Source organism: Nerophis lumbriciformis, linkage group LG38 (assembly GCF_033978685.3).
Source record: "Nerophis lumbriciformis linkage group LG38, RoL_Nlum_v2.1, whole genome shotgun sequence".
Lineage (NCBI taxonomy): Eukaryota > Metazoa > Chordata > Actinopteri > Syngnathiformes > Syngnathidae > Nerophis > Nerophis lumbriciformis.
Window position 1 is genome coordinate 17,190,547 of NC_084585.2, and position 19,333 is coordinate 17,209,879.

The 19,333-nt window shown below is 43.5% G+C and overlaps 1 protein-coding gene across 1 annotated transcript in view; it reads right to left on the reverse strand.

Annotated features, from left to right (window-relative positions):
* LOC133578310 (voltage-dependent calcium channel subunit alpha-2/delta-2-like) overlaps positions 1-19,333 on the reverse strand; it is a 90,589-nt gene that overhangs the window by 30,717 nt on the left and 40,539 nt on the right. The window contains exons 4-11 of the mRNA XM_061932640.2: positions 18,223-18,282; positions 15,733-15,777; positions 7,525-7,660; positions 5,046-5,177; positions 4,914-4,971; positions 4,786-4,836; positions 1,883-1,982; positions 1,633-1,794 (exon numbers count right to left, since the gene is read on the reverse strand). Of these exons, the coding sequence (XP_061788624.2) occupies positions 1,633-1,794; positions 1,883-1,982; positions 4,786-4,836; positions 4,914-4,971; positions 5,046-5,177; positions 7,525-7,660; positions 15,733-15,777; positions 18,223-18,282 (744 nt within the window). The remainder of the gene's footprint in view (positions 1-1,632; positions 1,795-1,882; positions 1,983-4,785; positions 4,837-4,913; positions 4,972-5,045; positions 5,178-7,524; positions 7,661-15,732; positions 15,778-18,222; positions 18,283-19,333) is intronic.

Below are 19,333 nucleotides of genomic sequence, written 5' to 3' on the forward strand. Positions count from 1 at the left end.
AACATTTATGCAGGGCTTGAAAACTAGGCTACTTGGTAGAAAATGATAGGCGGCGCTTGGTCCTTGGGGTACTTTCTTCTCCAGGAAATGAACATTACCAATCCGTGAGTTAATCGCGGTTGCGTTAATCAATCACAATTTTTTGATCATTTTATTTCGAAACGGTAAAACAGAGTGATAAATACCCTATTTTTCGGACTATAAATCGCTCCGGAGTATACGTCGCACCGGCCGAAAATGCACAATAAAGAAGGAAAAAAACATATATACGTCGCACTGGAGTATAAGTCGCATTTTTGGGGGAAATTTATTTGATAAAATCCAACACCAAGAATAGACATTTGAAAGGCAATTTAAAATGAATAGTAAACAACAGGCTGAATAAGTGTACGTTATATGACGCATAAATAACCAACTGAGAACGTGCCTGATTTGTTAACGCAACACATCATGGCAAGAGTCATTCAAATAACTATAACATATAGAACATGCTATACGTTTACCAAACAATCTGTCACTCCCGATCACTAAATCCGATGAAATCTTCTTCTTCGTTGTCGCTCCTGTTATGCGCCGCTAGCGTCCTTTCTTTCTGCTGCCCGATCGCCGTTTTCTGCAGCATATTTCACTACATCCAGCTTGTAATCTGCAGTATATGATTTCCTTTTCGGTGCCATTTTTGTTCAGCCCTTCTCAGTTTTATAAGTTACCGCCAATGTTGATGTGATCCATTTTAATAGCTCCGGCAGTAGCGTATAGCATATAGCAGTTAGCATTCCATGACCCACAATGCACTTCTGCCATGACCCTCCCCCGCCGAATTCTTATCGGTTGACGTGTGAGTGACGATTGGTGATGTGTGTGTGACGATTGCGGACATTTTCTTCGGCTCTTACGCGAATGAGATAAATAATATTATTTGATATTTTACGGTAATGTGTTAATAATTTCACACATACGGTAAGTCGCTCCTGAGTATACGTTGCACCCACGGCCAAACTATGAAAAAAACGTCGACTTATGGTCCGAAAAATACGGTACTATTCATATTTACCACTCTGTCTTAAGAGAGCAAAGCCTGTAAGGTAAATGTAGACATCAATGTGTTTATACGAATATAGATTGAAGTGTGACATTTGTAATGTGTCTTGTATTCATGTTAAGCTAGCTAGCGATTAGCATGCTAGTTGCCTGCTTGCAATTAGCTAACTAGCAATTAACGACGCGAGCGGCTAACTTAACGATAAAGCGATATTAGCTGGAAGTTAGCAATTAGCTCGCTAGTTGCCAAATAGCAATTAAAGGCGCTCGCTGCTCACTTCGCTAGTCGCTATTAAGCAATATGCGGCGCTAGCTCCTACCTTTCTTCTCCAGAATATGAGCATTACCATTCCGTGAGTTTACCGAACTGCATTCATCAATCACGGTTTTCCGATCATTTTATTTTGAAACGGTTATACTTTTACAGCGGTTTATCATTAATACCGGCAATCGTTATGTCCCTAACATGAACCTGCAAAGATGACGCCACATTTTTTATCGGCCGACGCAATACAATCCAGCAAATTTGGCCAGTATCAATAACACTCTGGTTCCTGAGTCAATGCATGCAAAGATGTGTGCGACATTTACATTTAACAGCTGATTGAAGGCGAAATGAAATCCAGACTTGTAGTCGGTGGTGCCTTTGGCCTGCATTTGCTGCACCGCTTCCTTGAAAATCTTCTTGTTGCGCACGTTTGCCTGCACCAGATGTTTAAAGCATGGAACCACCGCCTCCGCCTTCTCGTTGAACTGAAACACAGCAGAAAGTGACATGAACAACAACAACAACAACAAAAGCATAAAGGCTGTGTAATGATGATGATGAGCAGACACAGACCCGAGCTACGTTGACATAGTCGTCATCAGACAAAGTGTCCAGCATCTCCATCACTGACGCCTTTATTAGCTTCAATGTGAGCCCGCTGACACTGCCGCTCCTGCAGGAGAAAACGCACAATGTTTATCACATGCGCAACTCGTAAATCTAAGTGCAGCTAAATGGCAACCAAACTGTCTAGCTCTGTATGCACTATAAGCACAATACTTTGTTTATAGCATAGCACTTTCCACACAGCCATTGCATTTTTGTTGGTGTTATATTAAAAATATATCACTTCTTATTATTGTATTGCCCTGAGTTAAAAATTGTATATTTTCTAAAAAAAAAAGTCTGAAAAAGACAGCTGGTCTTATATTGAGACGTGTACATGCAAACCAACAACTTCCTGTATCAGTTACCATTTGTGCTTGAAAATAAGGAAGATTTCACTAAAAATAAAGGTTGCTAATAACCATAAAGACACTTTTTTTGTGTCGTCGGGTCACGGGTGTGTGTGTGTGTGTGAGTGGCGGGAAAAAAAGCTCTGACTTATTAATGGAGAAGTATTCCTGTCAATCTCCTGTTTTCACAAGGAATCTAACATATATTGCTCTTTTGCCCCTTTGTTTTTTCCCCAACACCTTAAGATTAGTCTCTTTTCATCTTTCAATGCAACCTTTTGATATTTCTTAAACGTGTACATAGTTTCATGTTATTTTTATGTGTTATCTTCTTACAAACAACCTATGCCGTCAAATATTAGCAGATTCCTGTAACATAATAATCCCCTCCTTGCCAGAAAAAACCACACCCTACCTCCCACAGCACTGGTGGAAGGAGCAGGCTACCAGCAGTGCTGTGATGCAAGAGTGCATTTATTTTGAAAGCCAAATTATACAGGCTACAACGAGGTATTTCAACGTTTCCCAGGTCATGGACCTTCAAACTGAGGTAGAGATTGAAAAAAGGACCCCCAACGTATATATCCTGTATAAACTCATTTTTTATAATCAAACCGGTCCTAAAATACCTTGTTATTGTGCACGCTCGCAACTGCCGTGCACCAATCGCTTGCTGACAACTAGTGCACTAATCGCTAGCTGACAACTAATGCATTAATTGCTAGCTGACAACTGGTGCGCTAATCACTAGTTGACCACTGCTGTGTTAATGGATAGCTGAAAACTGGTGCGCTAATCACTAGCTGACAACTAATGCATTAATTGCTAGCTGACAACTAGTGCACTAATCACTAGCTGACAACTAATGCATTAATTGCTAGCTGACAACTAGTGCTCTAATCACTAGCTGACAACTGTGCACTAATCACTAGCTGACAACTAATGCACTACTCACAAGCTGGCAACTAATGCATTAATTGCTAGCTAAAAACTGGTGCGCTAATCACTAGCTGACAACTTGTGCATTAATCGCAAGCTTTCAACTTGTGCCCTAATCACTTGCTGATAACTGGTGTGCTCATCCCTTGATGACAACCGGGGGGGCGTTAACCGCTGGCTGAAAATTGGTGTGCTAATCGGGAGATGACAAGTGGTGTGCTAATTGCCAGCTGGCAACTAGAGCGCTAATCGCAAGCTATCTCACATGCTAACATGGCCATCCATCTATCCATCCATCCATCTTCTTCCGCTTATCCGAGGTCGGGTCGCGGGGGCAGCAGCCTAAGCAGGGAAGCCCAGACTTCCCTCTCCCCAGCCACTTCGTCCAGCTCTTCCTGTGGGACCCCGAGGCGTTCCCAGGCCAGCCGGGAGAGATAGTCTTCCCAACGTGTCCTGGGTCTTCCCCGCGTCCTCCTACCGGTCGGACGTGCCCTAAACACCTCCCTAGGGAGGCGGTCGGGTGGCATCCTGACCAGATGCCCGAACCACCTCATCTGGCTCCTCTCGATGTGGAGGAGCAGCGGCTTTACTTTGAGCTCCTCCCGGATGGCAGAGCTTCTCACCCTATCTCTAAGGGAGAGCCCCGCCACCCGGCGGAGGAAACTCATTTCGGCCGCTTGTACCCGTGATCTTGTCCTTTCGGTCATAACCCAAAGCTCATGACCATAGGTGAGGATGGGAACGTAGATCGACCGGTAAATTGAGAGCTTTGCCTTCCGGCTCAGCTCCTTCTTCACCACAACGGATCGATACAGCGTCCGCATTACTGAAGACGCCGCACCGATCCGCCTGTCAATCTCACGATCCACTCTTCCCCCACTCGTGAACAAGACTCCGAGGTACTTGAACTCCTCCACTTGGGGCAAGATCTCCTCCCCAACCCGGAGATGGCACTCCACCCTTTTCCGGGCGAGAACCATAGACTCGGACTTGGAGGTGCTGATTCTCATCCCAGTCGCTTCACACTCAGCTGCGAACCGATCCATGGCCATAATAATCTAAAAATATTCATGATTTTATTTTAAACATGGAAGGTACAGTGAGAATGGTGTCCATACCACTGTTATTTCTAATATTCAAATTTGTGGAAAAATTGCGTGGGCAATGTAAAAGAAGTACTAAAAATATAGTCTAATCAACCAAAAATTCTACCAATCCCTTGGGGGTCATGAACTCCCTGTTGAAGACCTGTGGGGTACAGGATGTGTTCTGCCGATGTTGAACTCGAAATACGGGAAGCTATTAAAACGCGATGGTGCCGGGAAAGAAAGGTAAAATACATGAGCTTTTTTTCCTGTCACTTACACAAACTAGTGGCTGGGCAAACCAGATACCCGCTGGAAAAAGAGAGTCAAAGGTTATTAGCATATAACAGAGGAGGTGTTATGATGCTAATTTTACAGTCATCAAACAATTCTGATATCCATATTTGAATATTTGAACTTTAAAATGAAAGTCATCAAACTATATACAGTATGTGGGTCAATACAATATGTATACTTTGTGAAATGTATAACGTACACATCGACAAGAATGACCATGTCTTTGGGGGAAGAAGCACCCTGGATGTACCTGTGGTGGAAAAAAAGACAGTGTAAGCTCTTTCGAGATGCTATTACCAACAAATGTGGTAAACGTGAAAGGCGTACCAGGGTCTCCTCCTGACGTCGTATAGGTCAATTTTATCAGGGGCTTTCCACGGACTGGCTTCAGATAAAAACACAAAGCTCGAATGAGTGACATTCCGATAGCATACGGCCCGGCTGGGAGTTCAAACCCACCAGGGTAGTAGCGGGTCACGCCAGTGGCGCTCCCGAACGCTTGCCACAGTAGTGACGGATCCTCCCGACTGTTCTCCATGAAGACTTTGTCCAGAGCCTGAGTCCAGTTCAGCTCGTTAAGAATGACCGGAGCTATAATAGAGGCATACTTTAAGAAAGAAACTATGGTGGCTGACGTGCAGCAATGAACACAGAAATGATCCAAAACCAAAAACACCATGAAATGAAATACTGCAATCACTAACGCTGCAAGATCCAAAACAAATCAACACACAAAAACTGTACTTGTTTTTGATCCTGCTGCATTTACGTGATTGCAGTGCAGTGTAACCTCAATTTCACGAACCCCTGTATTTGGGAACTTTTTCAATTTAGAAATATTTATATTGAGCCAATTATGCCTCTGTGTGTCATTCATTCATTTTTTGGTGTCCCCTGCAGGCACAAAGCAGGGCGCAGCATTTTTGGAGAGGGCAGGGCCCGCAACGTCACGACACTTTTCAGCGTGTGTGCCTTATTTTTTCCACCTTTTGACAAGTTTTGTCCATTTTGCTGACTCAATATGAGTCCCAAAAAGACAACAGACCAGCGTGGAAAGAAGGAGGGAATCGCTGTGGGGTTAAAAAAAAAAAAAAAGACGAGCAAGGAGTACATTAATGGTGCTCACAAGTATGGAAGAATTCCCGAAGCAGGCTTTGTGCCACAGCAAGTTTTGATGTTCTGGAAAAACATGCCAAAGCAGACTTATTTCACAGCAAGTGCAGGTGCCTCACAATACGAAGGTCCTGAGTTAAATCCCGGGCTCGGGATCTTTCTGTGTGGAGTTTGCATGTTCTCCCCGTGACTACGTGGGTTCCCTCCGGGTACTCCGGCTTCCTCCCACCTCCAAAGACATGCACCTGGGGATAGGTTGATTGGCAACACTAAAATTGGCCCTAGTGTGTGAATGTGAGTGTGAATGTTGTCTGTCTATCTGTGTTGGCCCTGCGATGAGGTGGCGACTTGTCCAGGGTGTACCCCGCCTTCCGCCCGAATGTATCTGAGATAGGCTCCAGCACCCCCCGCTACCCCCAAAGGGACAAGCGGTAGAAAATGGATGGATGGAGAAGTCTACCACTTGTTCAGCGGCGCCTCTTCCAAAGCATACACATACACATGCGGCCCCTCGCCCTTGATCCCTCCCTTCTTTCTCTCTGTCTGTCTGCTCCTTTTTTCGACAGCTCTTCCTTTGCTGATGTCAATGTAAGTAGATTTTACGTTTTGAAATGTTTATTGTTGTAGCAATATGGTTGTTAAAGTTAAGGATTGTTTTGTGATTTCTGATCGTTTCTGAGGGCACCAAAAGGATTTCTGTGTGTGTGCGAGTGTTGGCAGAGCAGCGCATTGAGAGGACAGCAGCGTGTTGTTTTGGCTTGTAATAAAGAGAAAATTTATCGATCATCTCCTTATTATGTTTGTTTAGTATACAATACTGTATAGCAGTGGTGCCAAATCACCAGTCCCGAGACCGGTAACGGTCCGTGACGTATTTGCTACGGGGCCGCAGAGAAACATTAAATAATTTATAAACGACTACATGCACCTGAGGATAGGTTGATTGGCAACACTAAATGGTCCCTAGGGTGTGAATGTGAGTGTGAATGTTTTCTGTCTATCTGTGTTGGCCCTGTGATGAGGTGGCGACTTGTCCAGGGTGTACACCGCCTTCCGCCCGAATGAAGCTGAGATAGGCTCCAGCACCCCCCCACGACCCCAAAAGGGGCAAGCGGTAGAAAATGGATGGATGGATGCATTTTCTCCTACCTAACTTTCATCTGTCCCACTAGACACACCAATAAGCTTGTTTACAGATGTACAATAAAACTCTTCATAGGAAGTTGCCATTTGTTATAACTTTGTGACATGAGACAATGCAAATTAATGAACATATGAAATATACATTTGACGGATTGTAGCCAAAGGCTGATTTCCATCTGCAGTCCCCAGCAGGTTGATGGTAACTTGCTGGGGATCTCATTACAAAGAAACAAGCCCAGGGCTAACACAAACTCAGTGTTATTGTGAGTTGTATTTTTCATGCACTTATTTTTGCTGTATTTATTTGGCACAAGTGGAAAGCCGGTGCCTGAAAATAATGCCTACATTAAACCGGTCCGTGGTGCAAAAAAGGTTAGCACTTTATATTGTGTTTAAAGTGTACAACCCTTCACTGAAATATGGACAAGTATCGAGGCTAGAACCCATTATTTATATTTATATTGATGATTGTGGATAGATTTGCTTTACTGTACGAACCTTTCAATGTACGGACTCTGTTTAAGAACCAATTCAGTTTGTTAATTGAGGTTCCACTCTATATATTTTTTATGGTGTTTTTGGTTTTAGATTATTTCTTTGTTTGGATGTTACTGCGCGCTTGTACCAAGTTAGCCACTATACATCCCAACTAAACAACATCCAACAAGAGAGTGCGACTTGCCTCCTTTGTAAATGTCTGTGGGAATCTGAACCGCTGTGTAGGAATAGTTGACGTTGTTTTTGAAATTGGGGTCATACACAAACTCCAGCTTGATGTGGGAGGGATTCTCCACTTCGCTTTCTCCATCCATGGAATACTGAGGCCATGGAACAGAGACACAAACAAGTCATTTACAATCACTTACCACAATATCGGCACAATAAATGCTGTACAGTGGACCACCACAATGTATCCCTCTTGTTTGTTTTTCGAATGCATTCTAATACGCCAGTGGCTAATGATAGGGGTGTCCAGATACAACTTTTTGGAGCCTTGAGTATTGGCCAATACATATATTGAACCGATACACTATCAGCACAAATTATCCATGCTTTTATTATTTTGTAGTGTGAAATGTTATAAAAGGCTGGTTCAAGTGAAATTAGTCGAACAGTAAACAATGGTAGATATGAAAAACACAAACCTATGTATTATTGACTGTCTGGAATGGACTTAATAATTCCTTAAGTTTTACTTGTGGCGCAGTAAATTGAATGAGGCAGACACGTTTGTTACTGGATACTTTTTAATACGCTTCTGCCTTAGGGACTTTGTATGTGCACTGTACGTAATATGCAACTATAATTATTTGATACTTGTCAAATTGACAAATGGACTATTTTAGACTGCAATAATAATAATAACTTATTACGCATGTTTAGCTTGTGTGCTACTGTGTGCTTAGCTGTTGTGTAGCTGCTAGCTCCTCGCTGCCTATAACCTACCATGTTTACATTTTGTAAATGACTTGACTAAAATAAAATAAAAGACTAACTTTGTGTGCTTATTGGATTTAGATGTCCCAGCTTTGCACAGGTAAATGTGCTGCAGGACTGCTTTTATTGGACATTTTAGATGGAAGCAGATATAGCATTTTGCTGATATCAGACTAATATCAATATCGGACTAAGGCACCCCTATTCCATCCATCCATCCTTTCATTTTCTACCGCTTGTCCCTTTTGGGGTCGCGGGGGGTGCTGGAGCCTATCTCAGCTGCATTCGGGCGGAAGGCGGGTTACACCCTGGACAAGTCGCCAACTCATCGCAGGGCCAACACAGATAGACAGACAACATTCACACTCACATTCACACAGCTGGCCTACTATTAACATAATAATTATAATGGTGGTATTATTTGTAGTGATAATAATTATTATCAATAATTTTATGTTGCTAAGTCTTTGAATTTGTCCATCAATACTTCACTATAAAATATCTTAAATGTGTCAAAATGCAAGCCTCTTAGACCATTTCGGACCTTTGCTGAAATGAATGTTATAAACACACAGAATAACAGATTAGTCTTGCTTAACAAGTGGCTCGCTAGTTTTTGTAGAAAAACAGGGACTAACGTTTATAACGTTTATTGATAGGTATAGAAAGGTTGGCCCTCTTTCTAGGGCAGGGGTCGGCAACCTTTACCAGTCAAAGAGCCATTTTGACCAGTTTCACAAATTAAAGAAAACAATGGAAGCCACAAAAATCTTTTGAAATTTAAAATGAAATAACACTGCATACAAAGTTTTTTTTTTGCTTTGTGCTACGTATAAACCAAGGGTCTTAGACACGCAGCCCACACTTTAATATGAAAATTGAATGTTAGTGCGGCCCGCGGGTTTTATATGAATGGCGCTTGACAGCGTCATACTCGTCAACCCTCCCGATTTTTCTGGCAGACTACGAATTTCAAGGCAACTGTTCTCTCGAACGTGCCGTGATGGTACAGCATTTAGTGCCCACTACAACCAGCGTGCCGGTCCAGCCTCACGTTGTTTCGGTTCGGCAAGTATACAGCTGAGTCGCATCAGAGTGATCAAAGAGCCACATGCGGCTCCGGAGCAGCGGGTTGCCGACCCCTGTTCTAGGGCAAACCGGGCTAGCTGAGGAGAGACAGCCTTCACCCTAACCGGGAAGGCGCCATCACTCTCTCCAGAAATATAGACCACTATTTGAGTCAAACTTGACTAACTACACTAGAGCAAGCTCGGAAACAGGCTATTAGAGTGTCTGTTAGTTAGTCAGTTAAACGAGAATTAACCAGCGCCAGGCTGAAAAATTCCTGCACACATAGCATTTCTCGTAGAATAATACACAACTCACATAATGTTTTTTTCTGTAGTGACTGTGCCAGAGGTGAACATGCATCCTCCTGAGGTGGCAAATTATGACGCGTTGAATCTATGGCAGCACCAAGCCAATCATCTCAAGATCCCCATCTTATCAATTCCTATTTGTGATCGAAATTATTTAAGGCACATTACACAAAATAAACGTAACATTATTAATATCAGTACTACGGATACCATTAACAAAAATTCCTCAAAACAGCCCACTACCTATATAACATGGGCTTTTTAAACATCAAATCATTGTCCCATAAAACGGTATTAGTTAATGAGGTCATTAGAGACAACAACCTTGGTCTCAGAGAAACCTGGCTAAAACCAGATTAATGTTTCCTGCTTAACGAGGCATCTCCTACTAACTATACGGGTGCACATATTGCCCGGGCCCTTAAAAGGGGTGGAGGGGTCACACTAATATCCAATGAAAACCTTAACCTTACCCCTAACCTAAGTAATAAATATAAATCATTTGAGGTGCTTACAATGAGGTCTGTCACACCGCTACCTCTCTATCTGGCTGTTATCTATCAACCCCCCTGGACCCTATTCAGACTTTATCAGTGAATTTGCAGAGTTTGTCGCTGATCTAGTGACGCCTGCAGATAATATAATTATAATGTGGAATTTTAATATCCATATGAATACCCCGTCAGACCCTCCATGCATGGCGCTCCAAACTATAATTGATAGCTGTGGTCTTACACAAAAAATAAATCAACCCACGCATCGCAATGGTAATACGACAGACCTAGTTCTTGTCCAGGGTGTCACCACCTCCAAAGTTATGGTACTCCCGTACACTAAAGTAATGTCCGATCATTACCTTATAAAATTTGAAGTTCTGACACATTGTCAACAAGCTACTAATAACCACTGCTTTAGCAGCCACATTAATGCTGTCACAACTCCAACTCTTGCTGGCCTACTGCCTTCGGTAATGGCACCATTCCCAAAGTATGTGGGCTCTATCGATAACCTCACTAACAACTTTAACGATGCCCTGCGCAATGCCATTGATAGTATAGCCCCGCTAAATCTAAAAAAGGCCTCTTAAAGGCGTACCCCCTGGTTTACAGGAGAAACTAGAGCTCTTAAACTATCATGTAGAAAGCTGGAACGCAAATGGCGTGCGACTAAACTTGAGATTTTCCATCAAGCATGGAGTGATAGTTTAACTCACCTTAGCTAAAACTAATTACTACTCCAATCTCATCCGCCTCAATAAAAACAATCCTAAATATTTGTTCGGTACAGTTGCATTGCTAACCCAACAAGGGACTCCTCCCAGTAGCTCCACCCACTCGGCTGATGACTTTATGAATTTCTTTAATAAGAAAATTGAACTCATTAGAAAGGAGATGAAAGATAACGCATCCCAGATCCAACTGGGTTCTATTAACGCAGATACGGATGTATGTACGACGGATATTGCCCTCCAAAAAAATCTTTCTCTTTTTGAAGAAATAACATTAGAGGAACTCCTGCGACTTGTAAATGGGACAAAACAAACAACATGTTTACTTGACCCACTTCCTGGGAAACTTATCAAGGAGCTGTTTGTAATATTAGGACCATCAATCATTGATCAATCAAAGTTTATTTATATAGCCCTTAATCACAAGTGTCTCAAAGGGCTGCACAAACCACAATTACATCCTCGGCTCAGATCCCACATCAGCGCAAGAAAAAACTCAACCCATTGGGCGCAGTGGGAAACCTTGGAGGGGACCACAGATGTGGGGACCCCCGCCCCTGGATGACCGGTGCAATGGATGTCGAGTGGATACTGTTAATAATGTGAGAGTCCAGACCTGTCATGATCTGTGGTTTGGATCATGTTTTATGTTATTTTCTGTTTAAAGACTTCATAGTTCCTGGTTGCACTTCCTTGTTTGTTTGTTACCTTGACAACCATTAGTGTCACCTGTTTAACGTCTTGGACTCATGCACCTGTTGCTAATTATGTTCACCTGTCTTTGATTAGTGTTCGGCCGCTCACCTGCTACCCGAGCACTAATCAGATAGCATTATTTAAGTTTGCCTTTGACAATCAGTCGGCCTGGCGTCATTGTTTGCTACATGCAACCTGTCTACGTGAGTTTTGCCTTGTATCTAGTTTATGCTAAGTGTTTGATTCATGCCATGCTATGTAAGTATTGTTTGTTTCATGCCACAGTTACCTGAGTATTGTTTGTCCCTAGTCCATGCTAAGAAGTAGCATTAGCTCCAAGTGCGATCAACACGTTGTGCCTTCGCCTTGTGTTCCATTTTGTTGGTACTACTTTGGTAGTTTGAGAATTAAATCATGTTTTTACCTACACGCCATGTCCGGAGTGGTTCGTCTGCATTCCTGGGAGAACGACCCCGCAGCAAGCTGCGACCCCCCCCATCGTGACAGAATGACGCCAGCTTATAGTTCTTCCGCAACGGACTTTGAGGAGCTGGACTTAGGTACGTGGTTAGATTTGGAGGCAATGGAGGCGGAGACTCTCCGCTATTCCCCCTTAGAGCGCCAGGACCTGATGTGGGGTCCTAATGGAAAGTTGATCCCACTCAACTCCGAATGGCCCGAGGACATTGCCACACCTCCGCAGTACCGGACGCGTCAGCGAAGACGGAAGCCGACCAAAAGGGCTTCACTTCGCTGCCAGGACGCGTCACTCCCGAAAGCTCCTCCCCCGGACCGAACAAAGCTGCAGGCAGCCCAGTACCCATCCACTTTTGATGACGTCACTCCGCCCACTTCCGATGACGTCAGAGACCAGAACTTTTTTTTTTTCAATCCTCTAACTCTCTCTGTCAGCCACCCACTAAGGACTTTGTTTCTATAAATAACCTTTATGATAAGATTTTTTCAAGATTTAGATTTTTTCAGTCCCAGTCTTCTGTTTTTCAAGCTCCGCCCCCAGTGACTATTGCTCCCACCCAGTCTAAAGTGGGGGGGGGTGAATAGACTTGTTGGACAATCGAGAGGGGAGGAGTCTACCCCCCTCCTGACCTCCCGCCACCCTCCCTTAAAGACTGTTCCGGAGCGCGTCTGGTATCCGCCCCTTGAGGGGGGGGGGTGGGGTGGCTCAGCTGCGCCCAGCCAGGCAGCAACCTCCATCCCGGCCGCCACCGCCAGTTTTTCGGCCTGCCAAGCCGCAACCTCCAGCCCGTCCTCCACCACCAGTCCGTCGGCATGTCAAGCCGCAACCCCCAGCTAGACCGCCTCCGCCATGCTCATGGCTAACCTCAGCCCGGGTGGGCCTGCAGACGCCACCATCATCTCCGGTGGGCTTGCAGACGCCACTATCATCTCCGGTGGGCTTGCAGACGCCACCATCATCTCCGGTGGGCTTGCAGACGCCACCATCATCTCCGGTGGGCTTGCAGACGCCACCAGCTCCAGTTCCTGCTCCTCGGCTAGCTCCAGTTCCTGCTCCTCGGCTAGCTCCTGTTCCTGCTCCTCGGCTAGCACCTGTTACTGCTCCTCGGCTAGCACCTGTTCCTGCTCCTCGATTAGCACCTGCTCCTGCTCCTCGGCTAGCACCTGCTCCTGCTCCTCGGCTAACACCTGCTCCTGCTCCTCGGCTAACACCTGCTCCAGTTCCTGCACCTTGGTTGATACCTGTTCCTGCACCTCGGCTGACACGCCAAGCTTCGCAACCTGTACCTGCGCCACGCCAAGCTTCGCAAACTGTACCTGCGCCACGCCAAGCTTCGCCGCCTGTACCTGCGCCACGCCAAGCTTCGCCGCCTGTACCTGCACCACGCCAAGCTTCGCCGCATGTACCTGCACGGCGCCAAGCTTCGCCGTCTGCTGCGTTCACGCCTGACTCGTCATCGTCTGCTGCGTCCACGCCTGACTCGTCCCTTGCTTCCAAGCCTGCCATGACGACGACGCCGACACGCTCACCTCCTTGTCGACCACGGATGTGGCCGCTCCCTGGTCGCCCGCCTCGCTAAGTGCAGCGGCGTTCAACACGTCGCCGCCACCTGACTCTCCCTCGCTGGTTGCAGGGACACTTGGCCTGGCGACCCACCGCCAAGTCCTCCCTCCGCCCTCCCGTGACTTTTGACCCTGCTTGGTTTTTGTCTTTTTTTGGACATCTGGAATCTGTCCTTGAGGAGGGGATTCTGTCATGATCTGTGGTTTGGATCATGTTTTATGTTATTTTCTGTTTAAAGACTCCATAGTTCCTGGTTGCATTTCCTTGTTTGTTTGTTACTTTGACAACCATTAGTGTCACCTGTTTTACGTCTTGGACTCATGCACCTGTTGCTAATTATGTTCACCTGTCTCTGATTAGTGTTCGGCCGCTCACCTGCTACCCGAGCACTAACCAGAGGCATTATTTAAGTTTGCCTTTGACAATCAGTCGGCCTGGCGTCATTGTTTGCTACATGCAACCTGTCTACGTGAGTTTTGCCTTGTATCTAGTTTATGCTAAGTGTTTGATTCATGCCATGCTATGTAAGTCTTGTTTGTTTCATGCCACAGTTACCTGAGTATTGTTTGTCCCTAGTCCATGCTAAGAAGTAGCATTAGCTCCAAGTGCTATCAACACGTTGTGCCTTCGCCTTGTGTTCCATTTTGTTGGTACTACTTTGGTAGTTTGAGAATTAAATCATGTTTTTACCTACACGCCATGTCCGGAGTGGTTTGTCTGCATTCCTGGGAGAACGACCCCGCAGCAAGCTGCGACCCCCCCATCGTGACAAGTCCATAGTGGGGCCAGCAAGGGAACCTCTTGCATGTAGACCATACTTGCCAACCCTCCCGATTTTCCCGGGAGACTCCCCAATTTCAGTGTCCCTCCCGAAAATCTCCCGGGGCAATCATTCTCCCGAATGTCTCCCGATTTCCACCCAGACGATAATATTGGGGGCGTGCCTTAAATGCAATGCCTTTAACGTCTTCAACAACCTGTCGTCACGTTCGCTTTTCCTCCATACAAACAGCGTGCCGGCCCAGTCACATAATATATGCGGCTTTTACACACACACAAGCATAATTGATCAATAGCCATAGAGGTCACACTGAGGGTGGCCGTATAAACAACTTTAACACTGTTACAAATATGCGCTACACTGTGAACCCACACCAAACAAGAATGACAAACACATTTCGATAGAACATCCGCTCCGTAACACAACATAAACACAACAGAACAAATACCCAGAACTCCTTGCAGCACTAACTCTTCCGGGACGCTACAATGTACACCCTCCGCTACCACCACACCCCGCCCCCCCAACCACGGCCACCTCAACCCCCCCCCCCCACCTCCCGAATTCGGAGGTCTCAGGGTTGGCAAGTATGATGTAGACACGTCGCGGCGCAGTGACGTCACCGACTGATGCATAAGGAGTGACTTCATGTGCAAGTCCAGTCCATTGGGAGGCCACCTGCTGGCCCCACTATGGACACATTATTAACTGTATCCACTCTGCATCCATTGCACCGGTCACCCAGGGGTCCCTTCCAAGGTTTCTCGTTGTTCCCATTGCGTTGAGTTTTTTCTTGCCCTGATATGGGATCTGAGCCGAGGATGTTGTTGTGGCTTGTGCAGCCCTTTGAGACACTTGTGATTGAGGGCTATATAAGTAAACTTTGACTGATTGATTGATTGAATGTTAAAAAAAAACCTGGCGCGTCAGTATTTCCAACAGGACTAAAATCTATCTTTTGCAGTTGGTCTGCAGGTGAGCGGTGGGAGGAGTTACAATTATGTTGCCACCTAGTGTGCACAATTGGCCAAGTCACGTCTGCAAGTAACTTTCATGAACATTGTAAGTGTGATACGCGCTTTAATTTTAGAGTCTCTAGAAGTGTCCAATAAAACTAAAGAAAGTCACTACGTTGGCAACCCTGATCCCTCCTGCTACATGTTTATATTCTAGCAGACAAGGTGAATATGAGGTCTGCCGTCCAATGCACAGAGCTGGATTGAAAAGCGACAATCATTGTTTAATAACATGTTTTTGAACAAATGTTTGATACAGTTCTCGTACTGGACATTTGAAAGTGTTTGATGGTTGAACAGTCAGTAACTCACATAATCCAGCTCCGCCTTGGAGTCATAGTACGCCATGTCCAGCTCCTGAGCACACATACAAACATACACTTATCTTCTAAACCACAAATGCAAACACACATCTGAAAGTGTAATTGTAACATTCAAAGTAAGAACAAAACAAGTGTTTTCAATCAGTAAGTATTGCAATTTAATCAGGCAGCGCATCACCATCTGTTTGTGTCGTTCTCTGAGCCCTAACATACTTTAGACTAAGCCTGGCATCTTCTCAAAGGCTGATATCTTTCTATTTTTGGACTCTGTTTGATCTAGAATGATTTTTTTTAAACTTCTGAGCCTTTCAGCAGCAGCACAGATTGTCAGTCACACATAAAAGATAGATGTGCTGATTCTACCAAAAATTATTTACACTCAAGAGTTCATTCTTGCTTGTAGATCATCGAGGATGTGAGGCGTTGTGACACTCGCCAATCCAAACCTACACGGGGCAGCATACTAACCCAAAGTGGGGATGGTCCTCTATTCTCCTCCTCAGTTCATGAGCACTATTGGCTCCGCCTCACGTTGAACACTTCCATCAGTACAATATGAACACTGTGTATTAGAGTTTAGTGCTATGCAAAATCACGCTTCTTCTTCTCCTCTTTCAAAGGTGAATTGCAACCACTTGACGGAACAACCTTTGGCTTGCCTCATTTTGAGTGCAGCTTCAGTTGAGTGCCGTACTTGTCAGTGTGAGCACACTTCTGCACTGATGACTAAGTGTGAACATGGAAGTGTGACTATTGAGACACAGCAATTGTTGGAAGGAGCTCAAAGTAGATGTGGCCTCACTATTGCCTCTGGTGGCAGTACTCCATATGACATGACTGGACCAATGGAATCTGTAGTCTTTAAAGTACCAGTAGAGTGAAAAAAGAAGTTGCCTCTATATTGAAGCTATTATCATATATATCTGATTTATGACACCAAAAGACTTCCAAAGTTTGCGAATAAATAGACATGATCAAAATAGTATCAATCTGACTGAGATTACCGAGCCATTTTGAGAGATAATGAGAAAGCCAGTCACGTGATCGTGTGACGCTGCGCTAGGAACCAAAGATCCCTTCCCCATCACCAAAAATGCTAATAAAGCAAACTTTGTTAGAACCAACAATGATTACTTTGGGAAAAAAACTACGATCCAGGACCTTATATGTTAGAGCCGGAACACGAGGAGGATGAGCAATAAGATTTAGAAAGCCCCGAATGCTGCCCGGATGCAGCTTTATTGTGACACTAGCATCCACAGCATTGCTCGGTCTTAAACAGACACATTAACCATGTTAAACCATAATAAAACAACACTTACTGCAATATTTCTACTATTGCTGGGATGTTGACCGACGGGACGCTCACATAATTCCGTTTGGATGAAGATTCAATCACAATCCTCACAAAGGGTTGAAAAAAGAATGTTGCAGGAAGCATCTATTTGTTTCTTTTTCACCATCCCGGTCAGGGATGTGAAAGTCGACCAGCCTCTCGGTCAATGGCCACATTTGTCTACTATCAGGTGAGAGATGCATGAATTATAATCTAGAATTTACTTTTAACAGGTTTGAGACAAAGCAAGAGCAGCCGGCGGCTCAGTGTGTCAACAATAGCAGCGTAAACTAGCATTAACTCACTGCTGTTAATGCACCGCTAAAATAGTCCGTCTGCGTTAGCGCTTATAATAACAATATCACTCATGTTAATCTTCAGGTCACGACATGTAAATGGAATATTGTTGCCGGTTTCTGGATGTTTTTAGAGAGGATATAATTGGCGCAACAGAGGACCTTCAATCTGTTGACTCAATTGTTAGCTATTTATTTACAAATGCATAAAAAAAACCAAGCATATGTGTTCTTGTCTAAAATAAGCATTGTGAATGATAAACACCACATCTCTTTCAAATTTGCGTGTATTTCCAGTATGACTGATCTGATAAAATTGTCAGAGTGCAGAAGCGTTACTCCAGTGTTGTAGACTGTACGAAAATTACCAAAGGTGTTTGTAGCGGAATATTTAAAATGGTTGATTGAATTTTTGTGACATTTTAGACTGTATTTTGCGGATTGTAATTGTTTAATGGATGCAATGAAACACAAGTAAGCATATAACATTAAAAACTTAAAAGGTACCACTATACACACAAAAACAAAAGGTCAAGCAAAAAGTTAGTTAGTTAGTAAATTATATCGACTGGCTTTGAGGGTAGGTATTTAACTAAATGTATCTTGCTAAATGAGTACATGAGTTATATAATTACACATTTTAATTTTCTTTCTAAGTCATATGAAAGCTTCTTTACATATGTTGGACATGTTTACACATAAAATACATAAATACACTATATCAAAATAAAATAAAAAATACAAATTTAAATATGAAAATAAACACATAAGTATGTAAAAAATTAGCCTTAACACAAAGGGTTAAATATAGAAAAAACAGCATTCTATAAAGTGTTCCAGAAGTTACCTTGATGCCATCCTGCCAGGAATGCTCTCGCTGGAGCTGCTCTGCCTCTCTGGCTAACCTCTAAAAAAAAAAAGACATTACCTCAGACATGTCACTAACTTTAAGGAATAAGTCTGCTTGTTCTTGACATAAGGTACAAACTACAGCTGTCAAACAATTAGGACATTTAATCGCAGTTTTGTATAGTTAACTCAAATTAATAACGATTAATCGCAGATAAATACAGTTTTTCATCATTTATAAGTGTACCCCAGACCAGATCAAGTTTTAACACCATGACTGGACAATTAATTTGCTTTTAATGAAATGTTTTTTAAACATTACGGTATGTTTTTTTAACAGCTCAACACAAAAAGGACATAAACACGTTTTAATGACAATAAAAAACAATTACCGGTACCTGCACTGTGTTGGGGACTTGCCAGATGTTGTATTCTGTAGGAATACAGAGTTTGTATTCCTGCTGTAGGAGCACTTACATTCATAGGAGAGGAGCTACACCATATTTAGATACCGGTTTCACACATTAATAACACAAAATATGTATTGTTACGATCATGCTTTGATTGTCAAAGATGTTAGGTAATGAAAAATGTGATATTTCTACCTAAATGAATGCTTTTGATATTCTTTACATTACATCTTGTACAAGCTAATGGTATTTATATCTCTGCATGACAATGGTTTGACCTTCTCTATTTACTAATAAAATGTAATATTCAGCCTGTTAAACATTCTGTAATTGCGGACTATGACTTGACTTGACTTGACTTGACTTTATTAATTCATGCTTGCAGTGGAGCCAGGGCCCCACTGAAAAAACAGATGAACTTTACAATGAATATCAAACAAACAAAAATTAAAAAAATGAAAAGAACAGACAGTATTTTATATAAAAATCAGAGCAGGTTATAAAAGAAAATACACTTACTTCAATCTGACAGAAAACATTTATTTAGGTAGAAGTATCACAGATTACGTTACAAAACATCTTTGACAAAGCATGACCAGAATGGAAGACGATTTTTGATTTTGTTATGGTAGTTAGACCGGCTGTGACGCATAGCGCTATTATTGTGAAGCCAGAGGTGAGTGAGACTGTCTATTGTCT